Source organism: Aptenodytes patagonicus, chromosome 12 (genome assembly GCF_965638725.1).
Source record: "Aptenodytes patagonicus chromosome 12, bAptPat1.pri.cur, whole genome shotgun sequence".
In the NCBI taxonomy this organism is placed as follows: Eukaryota; Metazoa; Chordata; class Aves; order Sphenisciformes; family Spheniscidae; genus Aptenodytes; species Aptenodytes patagonicus.
In genome coordinates, this window is record NC_134960.1 from 5,509,000 (window position 1) to 5,523,879 (window position 14,880).

General features: G+C 36.9%; 1 protein-coding gene across 4 annotated transcripts in view; it reads right to left on the reverse strand.

Annotated features, from left to right (window-relative positions):
• Positions 1–14,880, reverse strand: part of FAM13B (family with sequence similarity 13 member B) — a 51,789-nt gene that overhangs the window by 19,597 nt on the left and 17,312 nt on the right. For all 4 annotated transcript variants that reach the window (XM_076350171.1, XM_076350170.1, XM_076350166.1 and 1 more), the window contains 6 exons: positions 14,136–14,280; positions 11,335–11,492; positions 4,483–4,524; positions 3,305–3,460; positions 1,179–1,314; positions 917–940 (listed from right to left, as the gene is read on the reverse strand). In XM_076350171.1, coding sequence (XP_076206286.1) covers positions 917–940; positions 1,179–1,314; positions 3,305–3,460; positions 4,483–4,524; positions 11,335–11,492; positions 14,136–14,280 — 661 coding nt within the window. The remainder of the gene's footprint in view (positions 1–916; positions 941–1,178; positions 1,315–3,304; positions 3,461–4,482; positions 4,525–11,334; positions 11,493–14,135; positions 14,281–14,880) is intronic.

Consider the following 14,880-nt stretch of genomic DNA (forward strand, 5'->3'; position numbering starts at 1 on the left):
ATCTAATAATTTGCAGCTCACAGCAAAGCTGCGGCATGTTTGTTGTATAGGGCAAACAATTATTTCAACATTTACAGTTGCCACAATACTGTGCTTCCATTCAAACTGTATACTATACTTCCTTCTTTCAGTGACATGAAGCTGTTCAATTCAAGAATAATATATAAAAGCAAAGCCAAAATTAAATCTATGACACCTGATTGTCCTGTGGTTTGTTGTTTACATTTTCAGTTGCTTTCTGAACTTCAAGTAGAATTAACATTGTATTTTCTGAGTAAAACAGTTTTTAAAAAATACAACTAAGTATTTTATTTTTACAAGCATGTTAGCATCACATCCTAGTATGTGCTCAAGCAGCACTCCAGACAGATTTTTCTGCTTTGAAATACAAATGGTCAATCCTGATACTTTTCAAGATGAAATATTAAGCATTGAACCTCTTCAGGAGGTCACAAGTCAATTTTCTTTCATTTTTATTTTGCTGAACACCTCAAGTGTAAGAATTCTAAGTGAACACATTAATACGGGGGGGACACAAGGTATCAGCACAGGAGAAGTCAAATATCTGAGGAAAGAGGTCCAAGGACAAGTAACAGAACCTCTTTCAACTAGAAAGGAGATGAAGATGTATTGAAAAGAACAAGACATCTACGCCTACCACAGAAGAAACTGGAAACAGTGAGAAAAGGTTGTAATTAGCCAATTACAAAACCACACCTTATAGCAGAAGCATAGTCAAGAGGCTGCAGAGTCTCAAGGTGACAGCTACTTCTACCCTTTCTTGACACAGTAAAAGGTGTGACTAACTGTGGGCTATGCTACAGTCACAGCTCTAGATCTTCTGCTCCTCAGGAAGCCTTTACTAAACACAGATACTATTCTAACCGGTGCTATGCTTGCTGATGCACTGACTTACCTGAGCAGAAGGAAGGGCTGGTACCTATGAAAGACCAATAGAAAAACATTAGTCAGGGTCCAAACAAGTTGCACCAAAGTACACAAAAATTTCTCTGTGCACATCTACGAAACGTGCACAGCAGAGAAGGCAATTAACTGCACAGAGCAACAGCACCGTGTAAGGCTACATCAGAGCTATTAGGAAAACTTGGATCTCTAAAGCACTTTGCTAAAGTCACAGTAATTTATGATTTTCATATACAGGAGGCTCTTCCGCTCACCTGAACGCTTTCTTCTTCCTCAGTTACAGTATCATGTTTCATAGCTTCACTGTCTAAATCAGCGCAAACCAATACTTCAGAGCAGCCTCCTGTGTTCTCACTGCTACCAGTGTCATTATCTTCATTAACATCATTCCTAAAGATAAGAACAGAAAGACTTTAGCAATCTATTGTTCCACCTTTAAAAGGAAAAAAAAAAAAAAAAACACCGCGGTCCCCACTCCCCCCCTTAAACAGTATCAGACATTGGGGGTAGGGGGAGGTTCCCCAACAAAATTATTCTGACCAAAAATTCTGGCAATATCTACAATTTCAATCACCTGTAGGCAAATTTAATTATTTATGTAGTTTATATATACTTCTGAGGTTTTCTACAACAGTACGATAGACCTATTAAAATGTATTTGTTTTATTCTTGTATTAAGGGTCAGGCATACATCCCCCACTTACTATGCTGACCTAAGGAATAAAAGTCCCAACAGCCAGAAGCAATGATATACTGAAACTACCGTGACTCGCTGAAGTTGCTGTGGCTACACTGCTCTTAATATTGAAGCCAGCTAGTTTACAGCTAGTATCGCTGTGTTCCCCTCCAGTAAGAAATCCCATGATTTCTAACATTTAATCTTCCTAGAATTCAGCTTAAGGCTTGTAACAGTACAACCAGATTAAAACTAACTTATATCGTATTTATGTCCATATATTCTTTACATGCCACCATCCCTGTTACCACATGATTCTGTAATTCATCACAAGCCTTGGACTTCGTTGCCTTCCTTCTCCTCGCTCACAAAGAATTTCAAACTACTTTAAAAAATGCTCCTCCTCTATCAGATATATAGATACCAAACAGGATGGTTCAGAAATCAACATTTTAACTCTTTTTTCTTAATTCCAGCGATTATTTTAAGTTAGTTCTAAGAAATTTGGACTGGATCACTGCATTTGTTAGTTATTCATTTAACTCTGTATTTGCCTTGTGCATAGTCTGCTGGCAGCACTGCTTTAAAGGACCCAGACGACGACCTCTTTCAAGAATGGTATCATGTATCTTCTGGTTAATCCACAGTGGAATGATGATCAGAAGCATTTGAAATAGTCACTGTGCCAGAAAAGTATATTGGTTTCAAACCTGCAGTGATGGTACTTTTAGCCTCTGCTTCTGTGAAGTCAGCCAGCCTTTAAAGCACTTATGCAGTAACTGAAGGAATTCAGCTACAACAGGTCTTTCAGGCGATTACCCACTTACTTATAAGTTACTTCAAAGACATTAAATCTCTAACACTAAAACTCAGTTTTAATTGACCGTTACCAGCAATGATTATTACTTTTATGATCAGCTGCTAACTTTAGTCTGACCTCTTGTTGCAGATAAGACTTCTAAAACCAGTAAAGATTGAACAATTTAGAAAACAGCATTCGAGTCTCTGAATACTTCACATATTTCGGGCTCTGAGCCACAAAGGAATTTAGGTATTGAAGTCTTACTTAACTACACATTTTTGGAGTTTGGGTATTAATCACGACCGTTTATTTTTAATAAAGCACCAAAATGTACCAACTTCTCAATGCTGCCATGGCAATCACTACACATAACCTGGCAAGATTTATAATAAAAATAAAAGCTGATCAAATGAGGCTGAAACTCAATGCAAATAAACTCACAGCACTCATTCTATCCATTTTTAGCTGTTTTGCTGACACTGGCAGCCAGAACAGTAAAATAGTTATGTTGACGTGGAAAGACAGGGTAAAGAAACTGAAACAGCACCTACATTAACTTTCGTATGATAAAATTGTGTCATAAGTAACATTAGTGAGGTATGAATGAAAGCACTGGGGTAAATTTAAGTTCTTGTGCTACTTGCACAGAATTCAGCAGTGAAGCAGTTATACTTCACAACATTTTTAGCTATAAGATCATTTAAAACATTTGCTTCAAGGGCTGTCGATTACTGGCAACTGATGGAAGCTGATTTGGTTTAATACATGAAATAAATTGAAGTTAACAGCAAGTCATAACTTTTGTTTTGGGTTGATGTGGGGGACTGGGGTAGCTTGTTTTGGAGGAGTTAAGATATACAATCCTATGGAATTCATTATAGATACAAAAAAAAAAATCTTACTGGTTGTTAGATCCTTCCTCATCCCCGCTGGGATTTTTTGCTTCATTGTTACAGCCCAGTCTGTGTTGCTGTATGTGTTTAAGATCATTATCTAAGCTGCTCTGCAGGTCGAAAAGGTGCTGTTCCACAGCTGCTCTAATTGTTCTTTCTAAAATGCTAAAAAGAAAAAAAGACAGAAAATTCGTATTAAGAACTCTCCTTTTGCATTGATCAGCTATGCAGAAAGAAAGAGATAAACTTTACACACACAACAGAAATCTTTGATGACAAGTACTTCAAGGCAAAAAGAAACTTAACTTTTCCAAAAAGGCAGTGGAAATTACTGCACCTACTATCTTTTATTTCTTAAGATTTACATAAAGTATTATGAAGTCTATTAACAGTATTTTAAGAGTAATCAACACGTTACAATGACCAACTTTTTTTTTTTAATAACTATACACAACAACTTATAAAAGCCTAGTATATTAATGTGACAGTAAAATCCTGTGTCTGTAACAGGTTAGAGTCAACCCTGGAGCAGGTAGCACTTCAGCACAGCTGGCTGCAACCCCTCCTGAATGGGGCTGTAATCTTAAAAGGCAAAGGCCAACAAATGGCAGAGACAATGAGCAAGTACTTGATGAAGGACACAAGATATACCCAAAGATACATTAGGCATTCTTTAAAAATGAACTACTCTGGTGAGTGCTTCTTAGCCAGCTCATCCAAAATACGCCATTAGGCCTATAAAAAAATCCTCCTGTAAGAATCTTAAACTATTCTACCCCATTTTTAACTCTGGAATTGTGCGTTTATTTTTCCTCCCCATTTGTATATGCAATTCCACTGAACAGTACTCAATATTAACAACTAGAAGTGGTGCTAAAAATACAATGTGAATGCTACCGTATTTTTAAAGTCAAACACCTATGATGTATCTAAGTATAAAACCCAAGTGTTTTGGAATCTAGATTCTACCATTCTCTGCTCTCATGCTTCTGCAGTCAACAACAGTGACACACATTAGGTTTTTCCTGCATTAGTGTTAAATGCCATAAGTGAAATACTTCACACTAGAATGTCTTAATTCATAACTGTAATCATCAAACCTACTGCATTTCTTTTTCTGGAAAGAAGACCTATCTTCTATGCATGTTCTAGTAACAGCACAATTCAAACATTTTCATTGTACTTACTCTGCAGAGGCTGGCAAGATACTTATGGGAGAGATATGAGCACTGCAATAAAGAAGAAATAAGTTAATGTAATGCAAAAACTTATCACACTAAATAAAAGTCTTAAAATCAACAGAAAGCAACTTAGAAAATACTTAAAGACTGCACGTAATGCGGCTAATGAAAGTAGAATAAATATGTAAAGAAAACACTGAGTTGCAGCCCCTTTATTATTTAGATGAAGAAATCTTAAAAAATGCCATCATAACACAGAAAGTTGTAGAAGTAGCAATGCAGATTTCTGTCTCTCAAGAGCCAATATTCAGTATATTATGCAGCTATAAGCTCTCAGATGTACAGTCTTTCCCATGGGAAATACTAATCACTTAGTCTCCAAAGATTTCCTGACACCTTGCTTAAGAATGCAGATTTTAACCTCGTGCCTAAAGCAAATCCCAAATTACCCTGCTTTCCTCCACAGATGCAATTCATAGGGATTCTTCCCTGCCTGTCAGACTGTTGCATAATTTTATTCCGCAACGTTCAACAGATCTGCAGCGCTCTCCAAGGACAGCTACATTTCAAGTGCAAGGCAGGTACTTTCCAGAGGTTTTGAGACACGAGCTAGCCATTTGTAAAGCATTTGGAAATCTCCTAGCACAAGCCACTTCAGCCTAGAATATTAAACTCCTAGGAAGGGGTGGAAGGGTGGAAATCAGCGTAACTTACTTGAACTTACTTGTGTTAGTTAACTCACATGTATGTGGTCCCTCTACAATTTTCCATTAATATGATCAAAATTCTCTCATTATAAACAAAATACTTAAGTTTTAGACAAAGTGATGGTAAATACGCTAAAAATGAAATAAAAGAAGAAAACTCTACTGTAAATGGCAGTGAGTTGCAACTTACATATCTTATTCAGAAAAAAATACTAACTTCATTTCAACTAGGAGGTGGAGAGGGAAGTAATCAAATGTTTTTCCTTCCTATTATATATAACTAAGCTCAAAAAGCTGAAAAGTAAAATTTTAGTCTACTCTTTACCATGCAACAACACTGTTGGCAGCCAAAGTTGATTTTAAATATTATTTTCATGAATGCATACACTCTGAAATACGAGGCAGCTTGTCACTCCACTGGAGAATTGAACAGGTACTACCTCTGCAAGATAGTTTTGACTGATTATTAGCCTTGCTTGCGCTAAAAAATGTAGACAGTCTCTCTGCTTACCCAGAAATAGTTTTAATACAGCAAGGAATATCTTGGTTAGACCTTACCAAGTTTATTAGTGGTTCCACCACCAGAAAGGTAAGATAATTAGACCACCTCAAGCAGACTTTCTATTTTTTCTTCCCCTAAGTACATGAAACACAAGCAATAAAGGACTTTCAATCAAACACTAGCTGATAAGGAAAGTGGTTAAAGTATTTATTTAAAATAATTATGCCCTTTTGCCTTAGATAACTTGTACTGGGCCAATAGCAGAGTGCACTGTATTTAACCATCACCATGTAATAACTGAACAAGCAGGTGCTCACAAAGTTTTCAGTTTCTTTCCTTTCTTTCTTTTTTTTTTTTTAAATGGAAACTTGATTTTGAATCAAGCCCATTTTATGATTTGTGTGTTTGTTTGCCTAGGTGAAAAACCAAAGCAGATCTATTCCAAATGCTTTGACAGAACAGGCAGCTCTGAACTACTACTTCAAAACAGACATTGCCACATGACTTTGGAAAATTAGAACACCTGATGTAGAAGCCAGATTTTGTAGCCACTAATTTCAAAGCTGCTGGATCAAACAACTGAGGGTGAACACAAGGGCATTTTGTTTTTTTTCTTTCAAACAAAGAAATGGTAAGAAAAAGTTTACAACTTAAGATATTTACATTTCATTGATATTTCTGTGCACAGAAGTTCAGCATAGCCCTACTACTTGTACAAAGTAAGTTTTCTGATAAACACATTTTGTTTTGACAATACTCGAAATAAAAAAAATGAAGACATGAAGCTGTGAATAAGTCCAGTTTCACGAACAAGACAAAAGAGAGGAGGAGCATGAGCAAGAATCTCAGCAAAAAACCCAGTAAGATTTCAAAACAAGAAAAACGTAGTTTTAAGTATCTGATCTCAGCATTTTCAGTAAGTTCTACAACAGCTGCATTATAAGAGGTATGCTTACATTCTAAAAGTACTAATAAATAATTGTATACATTGAAATCAATTTACTATTAAAACACAGTCACTCTTAGGACAAATCGGGGGGAAAAAAAGGCAATCGGAGCACAGAACACTGCAACACTCTAGTTGTAAAAGAGAGAAAAAAAATTCAGTCAAGGGCACAAGTACAAATACTATTTATAAGAAACTGTGATGACCTGGAATCCTTTTATTCTACCACTTGAGACAATAAAGAACTGTGTCAAGAGTGGGGAGAATCAAACTCATCTCCAAAGAATCCAAAAGATTTCAGACATGGTTCACAACAAAATCTTCCATCTTCCTGCGTAACCTTCAGCCCCCAGCATAGTATTGTTCACCAGTGCTTTTATTAAACACCTTTAGATGCATTAGAGGTACCCAGCAAAAAACATGCATAAATCAGCAGTATTGCAAAGCCTGAAGAATCCTCTTACTACTTAAAGAATATCTTAAGTCTTCAGCTAATCACTTTAGCAATTAAGCACTTTTTGAAAGAAATGTGTCGATCGCTCTTAGCTGAAAATACATTACAACTTCCAAACCGATGTACCATGGTTCAAGGATACTTTTTAAAAGCTGTAACTTATACTGCTACACAAGAGCCTTAACGCAGCATGACACAGCAAGACACAGAAAGGTAAACATCTTTGTTTCATAATGCTAACCCACTCCCGAGAATCCCTTTTGCACTGTCTCCCTACCCATAGAAAGTCCCGGTAAAAGCATACCTTGAGACAGAAAAATACATTACCTAGAGACAAAACATTTCAAAGTTTTTCTTGGTAAATTACTGACTGTACACCGATTCTTATTTGTCATTTAAAAAAAATCACTTGTGACATTATTTCATTTCACAATATCTCCAAAATACATTTAATCTCACATAATTTTAAAGTTAAGAAAAAAGTCTTATTTGCAATCATATCAAAGCAACATTTTCCTTTCATATATTTACCTGTGCAGCAGAACTTTACAGGCCATTCTGATTATTTTTGCTATCCCAAATGAGCACTTCATGTAAAAACGCTTCATTTGAAGAACAGCAAAGCGTGGTGTTGGCTGCTGGTTATGCATACTGCTTGCTGGGATTCAGTGGCTGCTTGTCAGACAGTACTTCTGGAGTGCTGCACTAAACCCTGCAGTCTAAATAGAAATAGACTGCAACATGAGGTCACTCCTGACAATAAGCTGCCCAATCAACACTTGAAAGCTTTCCTAACATGTTGTTCACAGATTTTCTAGGATGGAAGTAGGGACAAGTCTTTGGATGTTAAAGAGACCGCTAAACTAAAACAATAATATATTTTCTAGCAATTCAGGCAGTTGTTGTATTTGGTTAGCCTTACTATATATGCATTTTGTCTCACTTTGTTGCTGTTAATATTATCGCCTCTCTCACTGATCAGAGCAAATTAGAACAAAAAAGGGTTAACAAAAATATCACACCAGCAGTGAGGAGCTCACCCTTGTCACTGCATTTAATATAGACAAAGCAAACTGTTTACAGAACTTACTACTTGTCATCTCTCATTTTTACACATATAATTTTGAAAAGCCCAAAGAACATATCAAGAGGTTTTATATTAGGCTTTTGACAGACAATATTTGAGACAAACTGCAAGAAGTAAAGCAAATACTGCTCAGCAAAGCACAGTGATGAAAAATTTGGAATAATGACAGAGAAGGATTCTAAAGTGATTATTTCAACAGCACATCTTAAAAGTCAGCTGCAATGCTGAGTCAGTAATTCTCTCCTCCGAAAGTCAGGACAGCAAAACCGAAAGAGCCATGGTGAAAAGGCTTCTGGTAACAGAGAATACGATGTTTCCTTTACATACACAATGTCAACTTGTGTGCAACAAGTGCTCCTTTATTGGGTAACGGGCTTAAAGATCACTCAACAGGTTTATTTTAAATAACATTGTCAAGCAGTCACTAAATCAAACTGCATTAATGACTATCGACATTCTCACCAGCTTGCTCTCTAACTCAAAGTCAAATTAACACCATGCAGCACATGAAGGTCATAAGTTTCAGAAAGAACAAACAGAACGAGTAAAGAAAAAAGGTAGTGAGCAAAATTATAAGCAAGCTATAGTCCAAATAACTAAAAGGAAGGTCATATACCCCATCGTATGAATCAAGATGACCAATCTTTAACATGCGGAACATGCAACCTCAGCATTCTTTTCCTTCCCTCCACAGAGAGACCAAAATAAACAGATATTCAGTTCCCAAAATCTGACAACAGCAAAGAGGCAACAAAACTCCAGGTTAAGGAACTGCAAGAATCATGTTTAAGATCTACTTCTCCTCCTCTTTCCCTTATAAGCTGCTGCAGGCCCTATGTCAAGGCAAACATCCCCATAAACGTGCATTAACATTTGTGTTTTTTAATTTTAATTTTTTTTTTTTTTTACATCAAGAAACTAAAACAAAAAAGGCCATTAAATGCATGCTATGAAAGCCTTTAAGTTTGGAAAAATATTTACAGTATTTATAGTGGTTAAAAGTTTAATAAAGCACACTTTCTCATTCCCTGTAATTTATGATTTTTTTTAATTTATTTAAATGTTTCCTGCAGTTGTTACGGTTCTACAGTCAAAATTCTCTTTCTTCTTCTACAGGATTCCTCCTTACCCTTCCCCACAAATTATGTAAAATGCCAACCATAATTAATGCCTATTAATTTTTAATTAACCCTAAACATCAAGTAAAATGTTTTTCTCTTCAGGCTATCAAATTTAAACTCTCAAACATGTTGAGTTTGTTACTACTGCTGCGCTTACACATTCCGCAAGCAACTAAATACCTGTGAATAGTTAAATTGCTTTAAAACTTTAATTGGAAGAAGGAACACTTTTGTAGAAATTCCAATTGCAGCAACTTTTTTTTTTTAATTTAACTCAAACTAAAATTAAACAGCTCGATTGCTGACAAGGATAATTAACTATTAAAATATAATTTGAGTTACAAAACAGAATTATGTTTCTCTCATTATTTTATATTTTAGAAATTATTGCAATGAAGTAGAAGAAAGTGTGCAGCCAAGCAGCTGAACAGATTTCAACCTGAAAACCACATTCTTGAGACTACTCAGTCTTAGGCGGTAAACTTACTTGTGATTTTCCCTGCATTTCTTCTGCTTTTAGTCACACTTTTATTATAGATTCTCCCTCACCCCTCCCTACAAGTTCTTACATGCAACGCCCATAGCTAACACATGCTGCAGAGCTATGTAAACTATAATGCAAGTAAAGCAGCCTTAAAAATTAAAACTTGTGCACTACAAGCAAGCAAAACATAAACCTGTGTATTACAAGCAAGTGCAAATAAGCTCTGAAATGGAAGCACCATTTTAAGTTAACACAGCTCCTTTATGAGGATTGGTTTTAATTAAAAGCAGACACCCACTCCAATACTCCTGCCTGTGTTAAACTTCGCAACTTCCAAACTTGCTCACAGCTCTCTACCAGCAGAGCCTATCCAAACAGATCCCTCGACAGAGTCTGGCTCTTAGGCAGGTAACACAGGTCCCTCCAGCTTCAGCAGCCATTACACCTGTTTGGACAACATGAGACCTTGGCTTTCTACACATTTTTCTCGTAACTTTTTTCTAAAAAGCAGTTAACAAATTAAACCTCAACTTGTGCATAGGTGCCAGTCATGTCACTCCTACGCTGATAAAGAAACATCAGCCTCCGAGATAAATTTAGTTGGCAGAGTTTAAATTAACTGAAGAAGGATCTTCAGGTATTTTACAAATATACTAGCAAATCAACTTTCACAAAACTGGGTATCCAGAGCCTCCGTTTCAACTCAAATTAGGAGACTTTCTGGACCCTCAAATGAAGTTTTTTTGCAAGAAACCCATTCTACAAAGTCTCACACATAACCTTACAAAATGCCATCTTTAAAGTGCTCAAAATTTCCTCCACATTGCTCCTACTAAAGGTCTTTCTAGAACGTCTAAATTCAACCTAAAAATCATTAATGGTCAATATTATCCCACTTGCTCTCCACTATCCTTTGGTTCTTCTTCATCCCTGGTGTTTTCTCTCTCTAGCATATTTTCAGGAAGTAATCACATCTACAGACTCTTCATTACAATTGCTTATGAAATATATTCCACTGTACTCTAGTGAAATAAGAAAGTACTTTCCTCATTTAACACCTGACCAAACTGGGCATAAAAAAAAAAATGGACAAACAAATTCTCACAGGTTTAGAAATTAATTAGGGTCATGTAAGGACACATCTCTGCTCACTAGCACGTGACAAGAAATAGTCCTAGGATTTCCCACTGAAAGAGCGATGGAAAGATGGCACAGAATGGGTTTGCATCTACCAATATTCAGATTTTTTACATTTCTGCTACAAAATTTACCGTTTAAATACCACTTTACAGTTTCACTAAAATATGCCCTTTTTCTCTTTCTCTGCATAAATCACCATAGTTAATCCAATCTGAGTTCTACAGGCATTCCTCTTCTGAATTTGGGAACAGTTATTTTATCCCATATTTTACTACTACAAGAACTGCATCTACTTCTAAAGCTTCAGTTTGTAGACACCACCGCTTATCTCAAAAGCCTGACAGCTTCTCTCTCTCTCAGACAGAACAGACTGTACTCCAAACTTTAAACCCAAACTCCAAGGCAGAAACAAGTTACCTTGTTGATGCTGTAACACTCCTGGAATCCGAGAGACTCCCTGTCATATCTAGATGCACCACAGCTGGCCTTTCAACAGGTTTCTCTGTGCCATCTTCTGGAAGTTCTTCAGACTGCTCAAGCTTTACATCTTCCTCCTCTTCCAAGAGATCATTTATCTAAGAAAAAGATTTATTCGCAGTTAATGGCTTGAAAAGTTCTTTTAAGAGGTCCAAGGAATTAAAAGAGCATGCGAGGTATAAAAACAACATACTTGTAACTTTTCAATTTTAGAAAAACAGGCACATTATACTTGCTTTTATGTAAAACCATACATTCCACATCATAAAAAAACTACATAACCTTTCTGAAACACTGAACAAAAACTGAAAAGAGAAGCATCTTTGACGCAGTAAATGAACAGAAGCAGAATCAAGAAACAACAAAATCCCAGCCACACTGAAGTCACGAGGCACAGAACCTTTCTTCCTCTACATATAAAACAGGACCAGATAGTTCTCCTCTATTCCATAGGTAGCCTTATTCATATATAAGAAGCATTTCCAAACCCTTCTATGGAAGGCAATGTAGAAGTCTAAGAATCCAAACTTTAACATACTGAATGAATACTTACAATGGCAAATGTAGGAGCAAGAGCATTGAGAAGTTTCTGTGAAGCCCCTTGTCTATCTTTGTTTCCAAACACAGAAGGTGTTTTTACTGAAGCAGTAAAATATAGCCAATTTAAAAACTAAAACAATATAGCCAGCTGACAATTCAACACAGCCACCTTCATTTTTTAAAAAGCAACTAGGTCTAAAACATAAAAAGGTAAACACAACAAAGCTGTGATTCGCAAAACCACTCTGTGACTGATTACTGGTCTCCCAAACTTGCAAACCCAGGAATTAAAGTATCAGCAGTAGCCTCAAGAAAATATGCTTTATAATATCTGCCACACGAGTATAAAACAAAACCACTGAATTAAGGAAAATTGAAACTTTAGAAGTTTAAGACTAACACAGAAGGCAGAGAGGAGGTATGTATTTAAGAGGGGTGCAATATGTTATACGGCGCTACATTCAGGGCAAGAAACATATTTATTCCTGACTTTCCTCTGGAATTGCAAGAGGATGCGCCAGTGACCCGCGCCCACCAGCACACAGTCAGCTGCCAGTGGGGCTGTGCCCAGTGCGGACAGCGGCCCTTCTGCACCCCCACCGCAGCAGCCCGGGAGGGAGCAGGACCCAACAGAAGCGCACTGTTGACATCTGGTGGAGAGAGCACGAAGTTAAAGGGACGCCCCGCCAGGCCTCAAACTTAGGGAAAAAACAAAAACAAAACCAACACACCACACGGACTGTTAGGCTTGGGAAACCCTTTTGCTAAAACATATAGTGACCCACAGACAAGTCAGTAATTTCAAAGCATGAGAGCACGGACCAACTAACTATACTTTAAAGAGCAGTCATCCCAACCTCAGGCGATAGCCCTCAGCCTCCGGTCGCAGAAGTTACCGCCCAGCTTTATTTAACAGCCTCCTGCATGCAGCAGGGCTGTGTCAGTTCTCAGTGCTAGACATATTCCTGCAAAGAGCTGAAGAGACAGCAAACACTGCAAAGCTGCAGCACTTTGCTAGAACAGCTAGCAGAGCAGAAGCTGCTCAATCCAGAATTTGCTGCCCACGCTTGGCAGACCAGACCAATGGGTGAGGTGTCTACTGCAGTGAAGAGGAAGCAACCAGTTGCCTTAGTACTTGCCTTACCTGTCTGGCTAGAGGAGGGGTTTGTGGGATAGTTAAGCTTTAAAAATTCAGTATTCCTTGTTACCTTCCTCAGCAACTGCTGGTTATTTACCCTTCTTCCTCTTTAAAGAACATACATCATTTCTTAAGCCAACTGAATATGAGAAAATTCAGTTTATATCTTTCTATATTTCTGAGGAAGGGTTTGAGCCAAGATTTTATTAATAATTCACAAACCTGGCTTTGATGATACAAAAAGTACTTCTTCCGTGTATTATCACTTATATACCACGACTTGTTAGTACTAAAAATATTTGCCAGCAGAAGAAGGTTGTATCACAATACCACATTTTCATTTCCCTCACAATTCTCCATCTCTATTTATCCCAGCATGACACGGTATTTTACTTCACAAAGTTAAATTTGTTGTGAGGAAAGGCAGAAGAGTGATAATGGATACCATCAGTCACACGGACAGGTAAATCTGCCAATCCTGGCAGTTGAATACTAGGACCCAGAGTATTTCTATTCTAATCAACTTTGTTTCTCTAATTTCAACACTTTTCCCCACTAATGTCAAGATGATATTTTGAGGTCTTAGAATCAGAAATGCCATTCAAAAGTTTTGGCATAGGGAAACACCACTGATAACATCATCAAGTGGAGTGTGAGACCCTGTGTGTTTCTGTAAGACAGCCCTAGAAATATTATTGACCAAGACCAACAACAGCGTGATTCTGCATTCGCTTGAAAAACAGCTCTCCATTCCTAAAAAGGTAATTAAAAAGCTATACTGTTTATATAGCATAACGCTGCCTATGTTGGGCAGGATACCATTGTTGGTTTAGTTCCTATGTATTTTTCTGCATGGCATAGCTATGCTTACTACAAAGCAACAACTTCACAAGCACACCAATATTAAGAAAATGTGTTTAAGGAAATACCAGGTTTTGTCAGTTTGCAAGAAACTACCGAAAGGCATACTACAGAAAATTATATTTCAACATATCTTTCATAAACATAAATGTGTATAACAGATACTGAAGTGATAACATATTGCCATCTAAAATATTCTTACCTGCTCAGTTATTGAGCTTAAATCATTAGTAGATGAAAAATCTTCCTCTTCATTTTCAAAGAATTCATAGTAGTTCTCCAGAAGTCCCGCCATTATTCTGCTAACTATTTCTTGTTCTTTCAGATCCTCCACATCTGTGTAAATGCTAAAGAATTCAACAGTGGTTTAGTTTAAAAATCTAAATCCAACTGTTTGTTTCCCCAAAGAACTCCTGTGAATGACTTCTATGACTAAGGGCTACATTTCACACCACTATCCCTAACCCATTCTGAACACACAGACTTTCAAGCGTGCCTTCACACTACTGCATTATAAAGCTTTATACTAGTTTATATTTAAAGTGATGAAGTAACAACTATTTAGTCAACTGAATTTTAAATATTCCTCACAAAAAGTTAAGTATTTCCCTGTTGAGAGAAAACCCCAGTATACATTTGTACTTGAACAGCTTTCTCCCAGAACTGCTTTCTTGCTACAAATAGTAATTTTACACACTATTTCTAAAAAATTCGAACCTCAGTATAATTACAGTAATGCAACAATCAAACCAGTGGTTTCTAACGCCATAGCTTATAGACAAACTGTTGTTTAAATCCAAGCAAAAATTGTAAGACAAAACTTGGGTGAGGGAGTGGGGGGGAAACAGAAAGATAGATATTGCCCAAAATATATTGTGTACTTGCTACTGTTACTCACGGACTAGGAAAGACTTTAGACTACAGATGTACACTGTCAAATTCACTTA